Here is a 13,727-nt window from a genome sequence, read left to right as displayed (position 1 = left end):
CGAGGGCGGTCTTCTAATTCGAATCTTTTATTTCCAACTTTCCAAGAAAAAACAAAGACCCAGAGGAATGGAAACAGCTCGCAGTCTGAATCTATGGGGCGAGAACTCCATAGGATCACTCCAAACTCAAACTTGAGTCTTGCATAGGCATTCACATAGCCGGGCAACTTTGTAGGCGTCGATTGATGCGTCATGATGAGCAAGAAAATAAGGAGGATGGAGACTAGTTAATGATGGCATTTAAAACATCAAGCTTGGCTCTTCGACCATGTGTTTGCGTCCAACGACGAGCTTTGATAATCCAGTCTGGGTGGGGAAGAAGTTCTGCCAAAGCCCACTCGGTCACTGTGGTGATGTTCAGATCCAGCAACAAGTAGATCCTTAGGATCACAAAAGAATCACAAGTTCATAGAAAAATACGAAGTCTCGAAGTTCCCATACCAAGAGCAAAACTCTGTGATCTCCACGAAATTAGGAAATTTTGCAAAAAGCTGTGCATCCTTTCCCGTTGGCAACCAAATCGAGCTAGCTCAAGTAGTCAGTGATCAAGAAAGCGCTCTCACCTCGAGGAACTCATCAATCATTGCAATGAAAACCGAGGCCTTGGATCCAATGTCAGTCTTCTTCATAAGGATGCGATCCATGATGTTGAACAACGTCACGACTCGCATCCTTATGAATAAGACTTACTTTGTTTAGCGCCCTCAAGTGTGTTCTCACTCCCACAACCTGGCCAGCCTCGGAATCTCTCAAGAGCACGTCCCGGATGATCTGCGTGTTTCATACTCACCCTTTTAAGCGCGACAAACAAACAGATCCAACACTGACTCGAAGAGATGGAGCACTCACCACAGCGCCTGTTGGGGCTCATTCTCCATTTGAAAAAGTGATGGTTATCCCCGATTATGGAGCCACTTGCTACAAGGCCTGTAGCTCAGTTGAATTCAACACCTTGACTTTTATTGACTATGACTTTGTCTTGCAGCTAACCATGAGCGATGCTATTGTGGAGCGGCATAACTTGTCAATAGATGCTACCTTACTCAACTATATCACTAGTTCAAATATTTCATGCTCCTCTACATTGTGACTTCTTCAACAACAATTGTTGTATGTAAAACAGGGTAGAGCAGCCATCACTCCAGCAGCTCTCCAAGAATTGGAGACCAGTTCCACCCATGGCCAGAGAATTTCTCGAGATCCACGAATTTTTGTCCCTTAACAGTCGTCTCTAACGTAAATAAAATCTAATCGACTATTCCAAAACTTTGTCTAGAAAATATCAAAGCTTGAATCCAGAGTGTATTGCCACAACTCCCTGCACTAAGTTCTCGTATTGCACGTTGGAGAAGCCCGCGTTGATGATCATTCTCGCAAAGTCATCCTGCAAGGCCTTGCTATAAGATGAAAGAAGAAAAAGAAAAAGGCTTCAATTACCTGTTTTGGGAACTTTCTAATGCTCTCAACCAGGTATTGATACGAGTTCCGGTCCTTCGCAACCATTTGCCCGATTGCCGGTATTACTGAGAACGAGTAGAAGTCGTAGCTGCGAAAGATCGAGAGGTAAGAAACAGGAAAGCGAAGCTCTTGCAGTCTTACATTTGTTTGAAGATTGGCGTCTCGACATGGCTGAGCTCCAGGCAGAGAAATCTTCCACCGCGTTTTAGCACCCTATGAGCTTCCCTGAGAGCCTTGTCAATGTGAGTCACGTTTCTAATACCGAATGCGATGGTGTAGCCATCCATGGAGTCGTCAGCGAAAGTGAGAGCCTCCGCATCGCCTTCGACCCATACAAGCGATGGCAGCTCTCCAAGACCTGCTTTCACCATCACGAACTTAAATCGGATTTGTCCACAAACGGAAATTCCTGGCTCACCCCTTGTTTTGGCTCGCTGCCTTCCCACATCGAGCATCGATGCATTGATATCACACACGTAGACTCGCGTTTCGTCGACCACTTCTTTCTCGTTTACTTCCTTTTTCTGTGGACTGCGTTGTTCCTTGGAATAAATCGTGTCTAAGACGCGAAACGCAATGTCTCCTACAAATCCAGGCACAGAAAATCAGTCGCGCAAGACAAAAAGAAAACAAAACCAAACTGCGTTTACCTGTTCCACCAGCAACATCGAGGTGTTGCATGCCCGGAAATGGTTGAAGCTCCGAGACTAATCTACACGAGAAAACGTGAAGGATAGATAGGAAAATCTTCGAGCAAACCTGTCCTTCCAGAGCCGATGAAGCCCTCCACTCATGATATCATTCATGAGATCATAATTGGAAGCTACGCTGCTGAAAACCGCCCCAACCATCCCCGCCTTCTCATCCTCTGGAACTTCCCTAAATCCTACACACCACCATTTCCATTCCTCGTTACAACAGCAACGAAACCAACGCAAGAACAAGAAGCAAAAGCGCGACAGAAAAATCCACCTGAAAAGCACGGCGCTCACCGAAATTCGCGACGCCAGAGCTGGATCTCTCGCTGTGGATCCAGCGAGCGCGCAACGCCTTCCCGGTGGCAGCTCGCAGGAGCGCCCCCCTCATGCCCCTGTCCAAGAACCCTAAAATCCCGGGCTTAAACCCTAAACCACGGAATTGCCCTAAAACGCCAGGTGGACAATGCCAGGAATATGCCCCTTGGCTGTCCCAGCCTAGCATGCCTTGGCATCTTCCTCCAACTCACATTCATTGGCGGGCAATCCAAAGAAACCATGCATGAGCGCCCTAATAAACAAAACAATCCCCAAACAATACAGATTTCTCCTTGTTTTGTTAGCCCGGCGTAGTGGACACGGTGACGTATACGGCTCGGACTATTCACCGGCCACGTGTCTGTCAGACACGCGTTGAATCTTCTCTTCCTCCTAGCCTCGTGGAAATGGTCGCGTAAAACTTTTAAAAGCTTTGGAAAATTCCCAAAGGGCTTCGTCCTCGCCTACAACATAGACGAAGACTGCGCGTAAATCCATGTCGTCTTGACCTAGTCACGCCCTAACTGGATCCTACCGTTGGCGCTATGCCGCGTCAGCGTGCCAACGAGGTAATGGAGCATATTCGGCCACGCCCAGGCGAATATTTCTTCCATCTTACCTTGCCTTCTCTTATTTCCCATTTAGGGCTATAGGGTTTTCCGGGATCCCAGCGACAGGATCGACGCTTCCGCCATAGCTCGGAGTCTCCAAGGTGTGATTTTTGGCGTCTATCCGCCTATAAGCAGCTCCATCGCTTCCACATTGGATCTAGCATTCGCAGCTCCCGGGGGGCATTGTTCATCGGGATTTCCTGCTCGATTTCGCGATTTATGGTTCCTAGCGGGGCAAAGATTGCACAGGAGGAGCGGCGGCGGCACCGATTGCGCGGCCGGGCAGCAGCGCGGCAGTGATTTCTCCCCCCCTCTTTGCTCACCCTCCTGGTGGAAATATTTTGGGCCTTTTTGGGCTCTTCCGGGAATGGGCGTGAGTGGGATTTGCCCCCAGCGGAGGAATGTCACAGGGAATGAATCCGACTGCCCGGGGGAATCCACGATCTTCTTCCAGAAGAAGGTCCTCAAGGACTGCGCCAGCACGCGCTACACCGACGCCGACACCAAGAGGCTCCTCCTCCAAGACGCGGATTTCCGGCATAGCTGGTTCGTCTCGTCGCTCAATTTCGCGCGCCTGCTGCTGCTCTTCGCCGCCGTGGCCTTCCTCCTCTCCTCGGCCTTCATCTATGGATCGGGCGTGCTGCTGCTCAGGGCCAACGATCTGGGCCGCCAGTGCGTCGCCGCTTCCTCGTCCTCGATGATTCCTCCTTCTTCACGCACGTATAGGTTCGCCATGGTGACGTGCTCCGATGGCTCCTCCAGCGTCCCGCACAGATCGTTCGAGGGGCTCATGGAGCTGGTGACGCCAAACAAGAGGGCGTATGTGGATCTTCACGGTTATGACTTCATCGATGCGAGCGATTGCCTGGACAGGAGCCGGCCTCCCAGCTGGAGCAAGATCCTCGCAGTACGCAAGCACTTGGCGAGCTATGAGTGGGTCTTCTGGAATGACGCGGTGAGAACGATTCTTGCTTTATCTCTCGCGACTCGTGTCTTACTGATATTAATGTTTTCTTTTTTTTCTTCGTGCTCGCTGCCGTGCTGGTGATGGATTTCTTCCAGGATTCTCTAGTGACTAATCCGACGATTTCTCTGGTAAGCATCATGATCTCGCAACTCAAGGCATTTGTTTTAGTGTGATCAAGCAAGCACTACGCTCTAGCTTTTTTCTTTTTTCTTTTTTTTCTGGCTTGCTAAGAAACTTAACTGACCTTTCTGCGTAACTTACCAGGAGGATATTGTGAATTCGGTCGTTGGCGACGTGGAGTTTCAAGACATGCCAGATTTCATCGTTACGGAAGACGTTACTGGCGTCAATGCAGGTAAAATTGTTTCCTTTTTGTCTCGTCGCGAATAGTAGCATCACACCACTTTCCTTTTATTGTTTTACCTTCTGCACTGTTCTTACGCTGCCTCTTTTCTCGGAGACCGTGTCCTGAAGCCCACTGTTTCTTCCCGTGCAGGCATGTTTTTCTTCCGCAACTCGGAGTGGAGTCAACAGTTTCTGGAACTGTGGTGGAACCAGACGGCGTTTATTAAACCCTTCGGCCACAGTAAAAGCGGCGACAACGACGCCCTGAAGCATTTAATCCGGAGCATGGATGCAGCAGAGAAAAGGACTCACGTACGCGTAGCGCCTATGCAGTGCCTCTTCAACTCCAACTTGTGGAGACCCTCCTGGAAGAACGGCCATCGCTTGATCTCGTGGACAAAGTCGGTCTGGCATGGTAAGAGCTTTCTCTCTTTTCTTTCATTGCGAGATTCTCATGACACTTTCTTCGTCCAGGAGTTTATGCCAAGGGGGACTTCATGGTCCATCTAGCAGGTTTAAGCGACAAGAAGACTTGGATGAAGAAGATTCTCAAAGAACTGGACGAAGAGAGAATTTGGAGCACAGGAAATCGTCGAGCAGGTCCTCCCTAAACTTCGAACAGGCAACGCATGGCCAAAACTACACACACCCACACACAGTACAGAGCACGGGAAAGCATTTTGGATTCGAGGCACATACTATTCTTTTTTTTTCTTTTCTTCCCCCTTGTTTCTTTTCGGTCGGGCCATTTCGTTTTGCGGCATAGCTCACACTATTCTATGGTGGATTTCTTCGCTCGCAGAGCTGCCGGGGACGACAGGGCCAAGGATTTGTACGATGATGACGACTACGAACGATGACGAGCGATTACGCTGAGCAGCTACTGAGCTTGGTGGAGAGATTTCTCTCTGCGAGAAGATGGTGAAGACGAAGATACGCGAGAGTTTGATCCACCCAGGTTCCATTTTTGATTCATTCATGTTGTAGGAGAAGAAGAAGCGTGCAGTGGCTGCTCGTTTGTTTTATTACTCTCTTTCTTTTGTAAAGTTATAGATGAATTGGAGCACACTGAAGAAAACAATGATGTAAAGCGTTTGGATCGATTTGCATGATTGATTGATTGACAGAACAAAGTACAAGAAGTGCGTAGCTGTGTTTCACATGGTTCCACTCAAGAAAATTCTTTGATTTAGTGATCAAAGTTTGTCACCAAGCTCGAAAATTAATGTTAGTTTACTAGTGATCAAAAAACGATTTTTCTGAAGGGATCGCGACTTTGCTGTGGTGAGAAAAAGAAAATCTCGTCAAGAACCGCTTGGATTCGGCAAAACCACGACTTGTCCATGCGTCTCTATGATCACATCAATCAAATTCTTGAAGATCAAACCAAAGAAAAGATTCGGCGGTCAAAAAACGAAAATCGTCACAAATCTTGGCAAACTGTCAATCAACGCCGTGATCACAAGGAAAATTTTGTCAAAGAGTTCACGAAAACTACGACTTTTCCATGCGTCTCTGTGATCACATCAATCAATTTCTCGAAGTTCAAACCGAAGAAAAGATTCAGTGCGAAAATCGTGTCAAATTCGCTATGATCATAAAACGATTTTGCAAAGATCACATGATGAAAAAGAAAAGAAAATTTCGTCAAAGAGTCGGCCTGGACGAAAACACGACTTTTCTATGCGTCTCTGTGATCAGATCAATCCGAATCTCGAAGATCAAACCAAAGAAAAGATCTAGTTATCAAAGTATTACCACAAAGCTGGAAAATCTGTCAAAGTTAGATCAAAAAACGATTTGGCAGCCATGCTGAAAAAAGGAAAATCTTGTAGCAAAGACCGCGACCAAAAAAGAACTTGCCTGGTGGATTCGATCACGACGCCGACTTGGCCATGATGCTTCTCACCGTGGTGAGAATCCTCACGTAGTCGAAGAAGAGCCGCGACTTATCGCCAGTGATCCCAGTCCGAGAAGTCCTGTTGTTACCCGAGAAGTTGTTGCACGGGCTTCCACCGGCCACCAGATCGAAGCCACCCCCGGCTCGAGCAGCGAGCTCCTCGATCCTCTCTCGAGACAGCTCCGTCACGTCGCCCAAGACGATATGTGTTCCTCGCTGCCTGGTTCTATGCCACCAGCTGCGCAGAACTCGGTGGCAGTCCGCGCTGGTTTCGACGCTCACGAGGAACTTGATTGGAATACCGAGCTTCTCCAACGCCACCTCGATGCCGCCGATCCCCGAGAAGAGCGAGAGGACCCGGATACCGGATGGGAAGAGCTCCCCCAGCACCGAGAGATGCCATGCCACCGTGTGGACTTGCATGGCGTTCCCGAGAGCTTTGATCCGCTCGGCCGGGGACTGGCCGGAGCTCGTGTGCCCGACGTCGAAGCCTTGCACTACTTCCAGCTCCTGGACTTCGAGCGGCGCCAGGATCCCCCGGCCGCGCCAGACGAGGTTGGCTCTCTTCATGTCGAGGAAGACTTGAGGATCGACGTCGTCGTCGTTGTAGAACGCCTCGGCGCTGGCCTGAACGCGAGCAGCTCGGTCGCTCGAGGTGGTGATGCAGTTGAGCTTGACGCGCTTGTCCCACGGCGGCCGGACGTTCTCCATCCCTGGGACGAGCTCCTGGATCGTCATCGGTCCCGGATGCAGCGCCCTTCTTCCTTTGACGGGGAGGTTGTGGACGTAGCCTCGCGGCCTGGACGCAGCGCAAAACCATTTGGAGTTGACGAGCTCTGGCTCGATGCCGTCGAGTCCTCCCAGCTCCCGCGAGGCATGACCGCTACGTTCTCGAAGTAGAAGAACGGTGGAGGGAGACTGGAAGATGGCAGCGTTCTTGATCTGGGTGGCTGCCCCGGTATGCCAAAGCCCATCCCATCGCCTTGGTTTCGCTGCTCCGGCAGGAAGCCATCGAAGTTGTCCTCCAAGTCGTCGAAGTTGGCGAAGAAGGTATCGTCTTCTCGTTTCCTTTTCCCGTCCGTGGTGTCAACTCTCCGGCTGCTGCTTCCTGGCCTTGATTCTTCGTCCCACTCTCGGTAGATCCTTGCAAGGTCTGGTTTTTCTTCAAGCCGTGGTGCGGCTTCCTTGGCGAAGATATGCTCGACGACGTCCTCGAGCTTCGCATCGTTTCCTACAGAAATCAATGAATACAAAAGTAGCAAGCATGATCATCGGTTACCGAACAATCCGAGCGCATTCGCTATCTGCTCGTCTGAAAAGCCCATGGATTTGAGTCTACCATGTAGATGTTTGTCCGATGCCTCCTACGCAAAAAAACGAAAAATGAAGAACGACTAAAACGTTGTCGCGAACTTACCTCTGCTCGAAGCAGATCTGGATGCTGCGAAAAAATGTAATCAGCTATGGCTGAGTCTTGGGCATTGGCACCTATGAAAAAGAAAGATAAAGGGAATGTAAGTCATAAGCTTCGCTTGCAAAGCACAAGAAAAGAAAGAACAACGTAAGAGAAAAGCTCGCTTACCACATTCCTTGCGAGCGTTCGTGATCATCTCTTCCGAAAGTTTGCCCCTGAAAATATCTTCGAGAGAGGTGTGCTCCTGCGATGATCACCTTGTCCATCGAAAAGGAAGGAAAAAACACTCTGGAGCCTACCTGCATTGCGAGGATCTTTGACGCGAGATCCTCCACGCTGCCGCAATCTAGAGAAGAGTCAAGCTCCAGGAAGAAAAAAGCTGAGGATTACCCGAAATCTCCATGGCGCGATCGATGAGCGATGATGAGAACCCCATCGCCCGCAGCTCGTTTCTGCTGGATCGAGGGATCGCGCTGCTCGCGGTGTCGTCAGCCATCTGATCGTGAAAAAGAGATTGAAAAGAGGGCAAGAATACAAGGGAGAATCCAATACCTTGTAACCGTCCTCAACATCGAAAGAGAAGGATAGCGAGTCATCGTACTCGTCCTCGGATTCGGAGGAGGAGCCATACTCGACAAGCATGGCTGGAGCGACGAAAACAAAACCTCTCGGGCTCCCAGTAAGAGGTGTCGCGGGAGATTGGAACCGCCGACGAGTGTGCAAATGTTAATAGGTTTGCATTACAAAAAAATATTACATGATTAAAAATTATAAATTTACACCATGTTTTAACTTCTTCCCGCCCTTCTGTCCCTTTTAATTAATTGTAATAATGGATTGTATTATTCGGCTGTATCTTTAAATTTGATATCTTTAAAATTTAATAAATATCTCTTTTCTCTCTCCTATGTGGCACCTAATTTTACACTTCTTTCCAAGAGGTTGAAAAGAAGCGGAGAGTTAGGTGCCACACAAGAAAAGAGAAAAGAGATATATATTATATATTTAATTTGCTCAGCTTCTTATTAAAGTTTATTTTGTCAACTAAGTTTACATAAGCTAATAAATCTTTGCGCCTATGGTTTTGCAACCAGAATTTATCCGACCCCCATCAAGCTCTAGCAGATAAATAGTAATTCTACCCAATCATTCATTTATTCATTCATTCATTCATGTTTTCTCACCGTGCCCCCTCCCACATTAGACCAGTGAGATGATGGTTGCCCTTGCACAGAGTTTGTTTGCCCACAGACATGCAGATTTGACCCCCATTGCACCGGCATGTGATTGTATGTGGGGCACATGTTGATAACATGGTTGACATCTTCGACTTTCTCGAGAGTGCTTGCAGGATTTTCAGTTTAACTTGCTAATGTGGCTGTCTTGAGAATTTCATTTAAGTCCAGGCCCAGTGTCAAGGATCATCACCAGTTCTGAACAAATGCAAGTGCTTGCCCTGGCCAGTGAATCGAGGTGTGAGTAAGGAGTCGGATGCTGCAACAACCAAGAATGGAGTCTGTGACGTGCTTTGTCGCTTATTCTCAATATTATAAGTCGCAGAGCCTAAAAATTCTCGAGACCTGGCTACAATCTGCTGTTTACCACTGGGTAAATTTGAGATTGTCAAAACTGAACTTTAAAAAATTTAGAATATATTGTGGAACATAAAACAGCAAAAATTACCATGCATCACAAGAACAGCCACCTTTGAAACAGTGAAGTTGCTGACCATCTTGACCAAGATCCTCTTTCTTTTTCAGAAATGAGGCATGGCAATCTCCATGTTATTACTGACAAGAACACTAGGTTTGTGAAATTCTTGAAGCAATGGTATGCAATTGCAACCTTCTCCTCTTTGTTGCAATTGGCGTGCCAAAAGTTCTTTCACAACCAACCTCGTGAGCTCACCTTGTATTTCTTTTATATTAGGATGAGACCAATCCCACACATGAAATGGGTGCATCTTTCCACCAACTTGGAGCTTCTTCAAGCCCTTCTCTTTCACCATCTTTCTTAATCTCATATATCCTTCCACTTTTCCCATATATCTCCGTGAGGATAATGTACGGGGTGCCATTGTTTAGGTCGATGGTAAATATATGTTCTGCAGCGTATTTTCCGTGTTCAGCATTTATATGCTTCCTGCAGGAAGAGAAAAAAGTCATCCAAATTCTTGCCTCCTGCTCACAGGGCATGGTCTCCATAAGTTCTTTCCCAATCATGCAATTGTAATGCTCAATCCCGGGCACAATACCAAAGTCTGAAAACCATCTCATTGAATCGCATGTGTCTCATCCATTATCATCGTGCATGCCCGGATGGATGTCCTACATAGCCTTTGAGTATTAAGTCCTAGACATGCACATAGAAGACATGATATCGTCCTGGTGGTCTCCTTTAACAATGACACCTGTCCCTATGTAAGCCGGGCAAATGCCACCAATGTCTAGCAACACTAACTTCACCTTGACGTTCAACTTCTTGATTCTGTACATCATTTCATTGACCATTCCTTGTTTGTCTTGTCTCTTTTCCAGCTTGATGGTACCGAACCAGTCAATGTCAGATTGAAGTGCGGTACCAGTATGCAGAAGTCAACTTGTTTCCCTTTGCCATAGTAAACTCACAGGAAGTCCAGTGCTTTCTCAACAGCTGGCCTGAGCACCAAGGCGCACTTCTTTGTTATGGTTACCTGATATATACTTCCATTGACAATGAAATCCCAGTCCACATTCCTGGCTGAAGAAGGCTTGAAGAGCACATTCTTATGGTCTAATAGAATTTGCTGCGCCTCATGTCCACCTCCTCTACGTTCCAGATGATACCTTGGACCAACCTTAGGGAAGCTCCCTGCCAAAACAGGTCCGAATTCCCCATCTTGTTGCAGCTCCCTGTATTGTAACTTGCCACCCCTGGGAATGAGTATGTTGCAAACAAAGCTCTCTAGCAGCATTGCCTGGATATCCCAGATACCATCTGGTTGCTCCACTGACAAGAAATGCTTCAATCGTGGTAATGGGAGATTTGACAGCAATTGCTCTTCAACATATGCACTGGCAGGAGCCAAACGGGAAGATGTGAACGTCTCGTCAACATAGCTTGTGAGCTGGATCGTCCGGCAGTGCCTGGAGTTTTATAATCTTGTCAAAATCTCTGACCAGTCCAATGGCATGGCTTATCTCTGCCTGCGCTTCCAGCCACACCTTCTCCAGCACGTATAGAGGCGTACCACCCCATTTGAGGAAGTGTTTCCGCACTTCCTCTGGATCATGTCCAAAGTTGTGCTCGTTGAGGGCCAGAAGCTCATCTTCTGTCCAGATGGGATTGAACAGCATGTACACATTGCTGGCCTTTGCAAACTCGTAATAATTAACCTTCTTTGATGAGCACGTGAGCAAAAACCTGCAGTACAAACTCCACTCCCTTTTCGGTATGAACATATTAGCCAAATTTGCACCTTGCAAAGCCCTGCAAAGGCATGTTTACCTTGCATTTGGAGACTGGTTTCTAATTTGCCTTCCTATTTGAAGGACGTATTCAATTTTCACTTTGCACTGATGAAGTACAGAAATATTTTAGCATTGCCACTTGCAGGGCAAAGAAAATTTATACATTGCAGTATGGATAATATTCTATTGAATATTATTAAGAATACTATAAGAATAGCCAAGCTGACATGGATTAGATCTAGGGCAGTAGCAATAGAACAACATGGGATTAAAACATTCTTTGTTATTGCTAATAGGAGGGAAAAAAAAAAGATAGATCAGCAAGATATTGCAAGGCAACCACTTCATGATTCCCTTTCTGGAAAAAGACCTAAAATCAAATCAGAGGATGGAGATCTTTCAACAACAAAAGAAGAAATTGATACTTTAACCAATAAGAAGAGGAAGAAGAATAGAGCATTCAGAACTAAGTGGTAACTTAGTTTTCTTTGGATGTAGATATTGAAGGCAAACAAAGGATAAAATGTATAGCGAGTTATGCATGCATTTCTTGAGCTTGTGGTTGTTGAAAAGCTATGCAATTAAATCTATAAATGGTTGCATGTTTCTTGGCCTTTAGGCTTTTGGAAGATGCTATGAATATATCTACATTAGGTATGCTTCAAATTCATGGTGTATCTTGGTTATCTCGTGGTTTGCTATCCATATGCTAGTTGATATACTTTTGGAATTGAATAATTTCAACAAAATCTTTCAAGTTGAAACTGTGGATATTGCTAGCATTGTTGAGTATTTAGATAGTACTTTAAAAAGTATCAAAAGAAAATTTCTAAAAGAGATTTTTGGTATGAAACATTTCAGTAATTTTGTGGAGGCTATTAAAGATGGATTTATCAAGTTTGTAGATACTAGAGGGGAACAGCATAAACATGCCTTAGATTATATTTCTATTCCAGAGAGCAAAAGAAATGGTAACTTGAACTCTTGCTTAGGTTTAAGCAAGGAGTGTGTTCAGAAACTATATGTTAATATGCTAGCCAAAATGGGAAAGGATATAAGTATGTTTAATGCTATAAAACTGTTCAACTCAAAGAATTACTCAAATTATGAGGAAGAATTGGATAACAACGCTTACAAATGGCTAGATATCTTACTGAACTAGTTTAGTGCTTTTATTGATAGGGAAAAATGTAAAGTAGAGCACACAATATTTATAACTATTATGCAAAGTAATCTACCAACAAAAATAGCAGATATGCACAAATAATATTTCCATGATAGATACATCGATGGAACTGTGGAAAATCATTTTTTTATACCTATGAGCACTACTTGTGCTGAATATGGATTTTCTTATTAAAATCAGCTGAAAACTATTTCAAGATGCTCTCTAAATATTGAAACTTTAGATGATTTGATATTCATCTATTTAAATGGTGATGATGACTAGAACAAAATCAATTAGGGGCATATTTATGATGGATGGCATCCAAAGAAGGAAAGAAGGATTTTGTGTGGTTGAATTAGTTGTATTAAAAACATTTTTAATATATAAATATTTATATATTAGGAAGTATAAATTAATTTTTATCTTGCACAATGAAGGACTATTGTAATATTCACCCTTCCCATCATGAAGGAAAAAGAAAGGTTGCCTTGCAAAATACTAAACTTAATTGCTCTACAAATTTGAGGCTGGCCAAGTACCACTAGGGCACACCTACACCACCGTGCCCTTCCACTTTAACCTGGTCGTGCTTCCAAGGGACAAATACGTAGTTATCCATAGTAGGGAGCTTTATGATGATGTTGTGCCTCTTGGCCAGCAGTTTCCATAGTGACAGACAAAAACCCCATCTTCCCTATCCCTGGATTCCCCAGCAAGACTACTCCTGCATTAGGAACATCCAAGCTCTCCGCTTCCACCTCATTGTGCTCCCAAACGAGATTAAAGATGGGACTGTAGCAGCTGCGGATTAGAAGCTTTCGGTTTGGTTTCCCCGAGCCTTCGGTAAGATCATCAGGCAGATCCAAAAACTTGGCCTGTGCAGGAGGAGCGCCTTTGTCCACCTTGACTTGACTGCAAACTTCGACCTTAACCTGGGTGCGCTCTAGAGCAGTTATAACTCTTACTGGATCCGATCTAAAATGGTGCGGCTGTCTTCGTGGAGCGCGTCGGCACAGCCATCGCCACATCTCTCCCTAGATTAATGTCTTAGGGCTTTGATGAGTGACGTAACAGAAAAGTTTCGAAAATTTTGGGCATACGGTGGAAACTGAGCTTAGGTTCTTGTCCGGCTGTCACCCCGAGGAAGAGCATGACTCTCTATTGTAGTGCATTTAGCTCCACCACCATACCCAACTCCATTGCCACTCTATCCATAGCCACACTTGCGCCTTGCCCTCCATAGCAATCATGAAAGTGAATTTTTTATTTTTATTTTTTGATGGTTGGGCAGTCGGATGGAGGGTAACTGAATCTAATTCTGATTTTAAAATTAAAACGCAGCTAAAATATTTTGCTTGGTCTTAGCCAAACATATTAAACACATATATAACATATATATGAT

At 45.7% G+C, this 13,727-nt stretch overlaps 3 protein-coding genes and 1 long non-coding RNA gene across 5 annotated transcripts; 1 reads left to right on the top strand and 3 right to left on the bottom strand.

The window, feature by feature from the left end:
- Positions 1-1,065: 1,065 nt before the first annotated feature.
- LOC9632194 (2-methoxy-6-polyprenyl-1,4-benzoquinol methylase, mitochondrial) lies at positions 1,066-2,575 on the bottom strand. Of its 2 annotated transcripts, XM_024675285.1 has the most exons (7): positions 2,451-2,575; positions 2,218-2,344; positions 2,109-2,170; positions 1,877-2,041; positions 1,600-1,816; positions 1,438-1,546; positions 1,066-1,384 (listed from the first exon to the last, which is right to left on the bottom strand). In XM_024675285.1, exons 1-7 carry the CDS (start codon positions 2,542-2,544, stop codon positions 1,283-1,285), a joined length of 876 nt encoding a protein of 291 aa, XP_024531053.1. In that variant the 5' UTR covers positions 2,545-2,575; the 3' UTR covers positions 1,066-1,282. The 2 variants fall into 2 exon arrangements, with proteins under 2 accessions (XP_024531053.1, XP_002970249.1); XM_002970203.2 differs by having other exon boundaries at positions 1,600-2,041.
- A 524-nt stretch (positions 2,576-3,099) lies between these two features.
- Positions 3,100-5,484, top strand: LOC9646630 (uncharacterized alpha-1,2-galactosyltransferase C1289.13c). The gene is made up of 5 exons (XM_024675284.1): positions 3,100-4,037; positions 4,145-4,177; positions 4,314-4,404; positions 4,546-4,809; positions 4,869-5,484. The coding sequence occupies exons 1-5, from the start codon at positions 3,450-3,452 to the stop codon at positions 5,003-5,005; spliced, it is 1,113 nt and encodes a 370-aa protein (XP_024531052.1). The 5' UTR covers positions 3,100-3,449; the 3' UTR covers positions 5,006-5,484.
- A 637-nt stretch (positions 5,485-6,121) lies between these two features.
- On the bottom strand, positions 6,122-7,377 carry LOC112340478 (DNA (cytosine-5)-methyltransferase DRM2-like; the record flags this gene model as incomplete). The annotated part of the gene is made up of 1 exon (XM_024675391.1): positions 6,122-7,377. A coding segment is annotated over one exon (1,107 nt), but the record flags the coding sequence as incomplete, so codon positions are not given.
- Positions 7,378-7,582: 205 nt separating this feature from the next.
- On the bottom strand, positions 7,583-7,897 carry LOC9646629. The gene is made up of 3 exons (XR_002992403.1): positions 7,877-7,897; positions 7,712-7,782; positions 7,583-7,658 (listed from the first exon to the last, which is right to left on the bottom strand). It is a non-coding gene; the product is annotated as an uncharacterized LOC9646629 (long non-coding RNA).
- Positions 7,898-13,727: the final 5,830 nt, after the last annotated feature.

Source organism: Selaginella moellendorffii, unplaced genomic scaffold (genome assembly GCF_000143415.4).
Source record: "Selaginella moellendorffii unplaced genomic scaffold, v1.0 SELMOscaffold_14, whole genome shotgun sequence".
NCBI classification, from domain to species: domain Eukaryota; kingdom Viridiplantae; phylum Streptophyta; class Lycopodiopsida; order Selaginellales; family Selaginellaceae; genus Selaginella; species Selaginella moellendorffii.
This window is presented reverse-complemented; position numbering and strand designations above follow the sequence as displayed.

What these genes read in the sequence shown, in the direction of transcription:
- LOC9632194 (XM_002970203.2), bottom strand. Translation starts at nt 2,544, where the DNA reads ATGAGGGGGGCGCTCCTGCGAGCTGCCACCGGGAAGGCGTTGCGCGCT. An exon ending in CATCGGCTCTGGAAGGACAG is followed by an intron (nt 2,171 to 2,217) that starts GTTTGCTCGAAG and finishes TTTCTCGTGTAG; the next exon opens with ATTAGTCTCGGAGCTTCAAC. An exon ending in ACGCCAATCTTCAAACAAAT is followed by an intron (nt 1,547 to 1,599) that starts GTAAGACTGCAA and finishes GATCTTTCGCAG; the next exon opens with CTACGACTTCTACTCGTTCT.
- LOC9646630 (XM_024675284.1), top strand. Translation starts at nt 3,450, where the DNA reads ATGGGCGTGAGTGGGATTTGCCCCCAGCGGAGGAATGTCACAGGGAAT. An exon ending in CTAATCCGACGATTTCTCTG is followed by an intron (nt 4,178 to 4,313) that starts GTAAGCATCATG and finishes GTAACTTACCAG; the next exon opens with GAGGATATTGTGAATTCGGT. An exon ending in CGTTACTGGCGTCAATGCAG is followed by an intron (nt 4,405 to 4,545) that starts GTAAAATTGTTT and finishes CTTCCCGTGCAG; the next exon opens with GCATGTTTTTCTTCCGCAAC.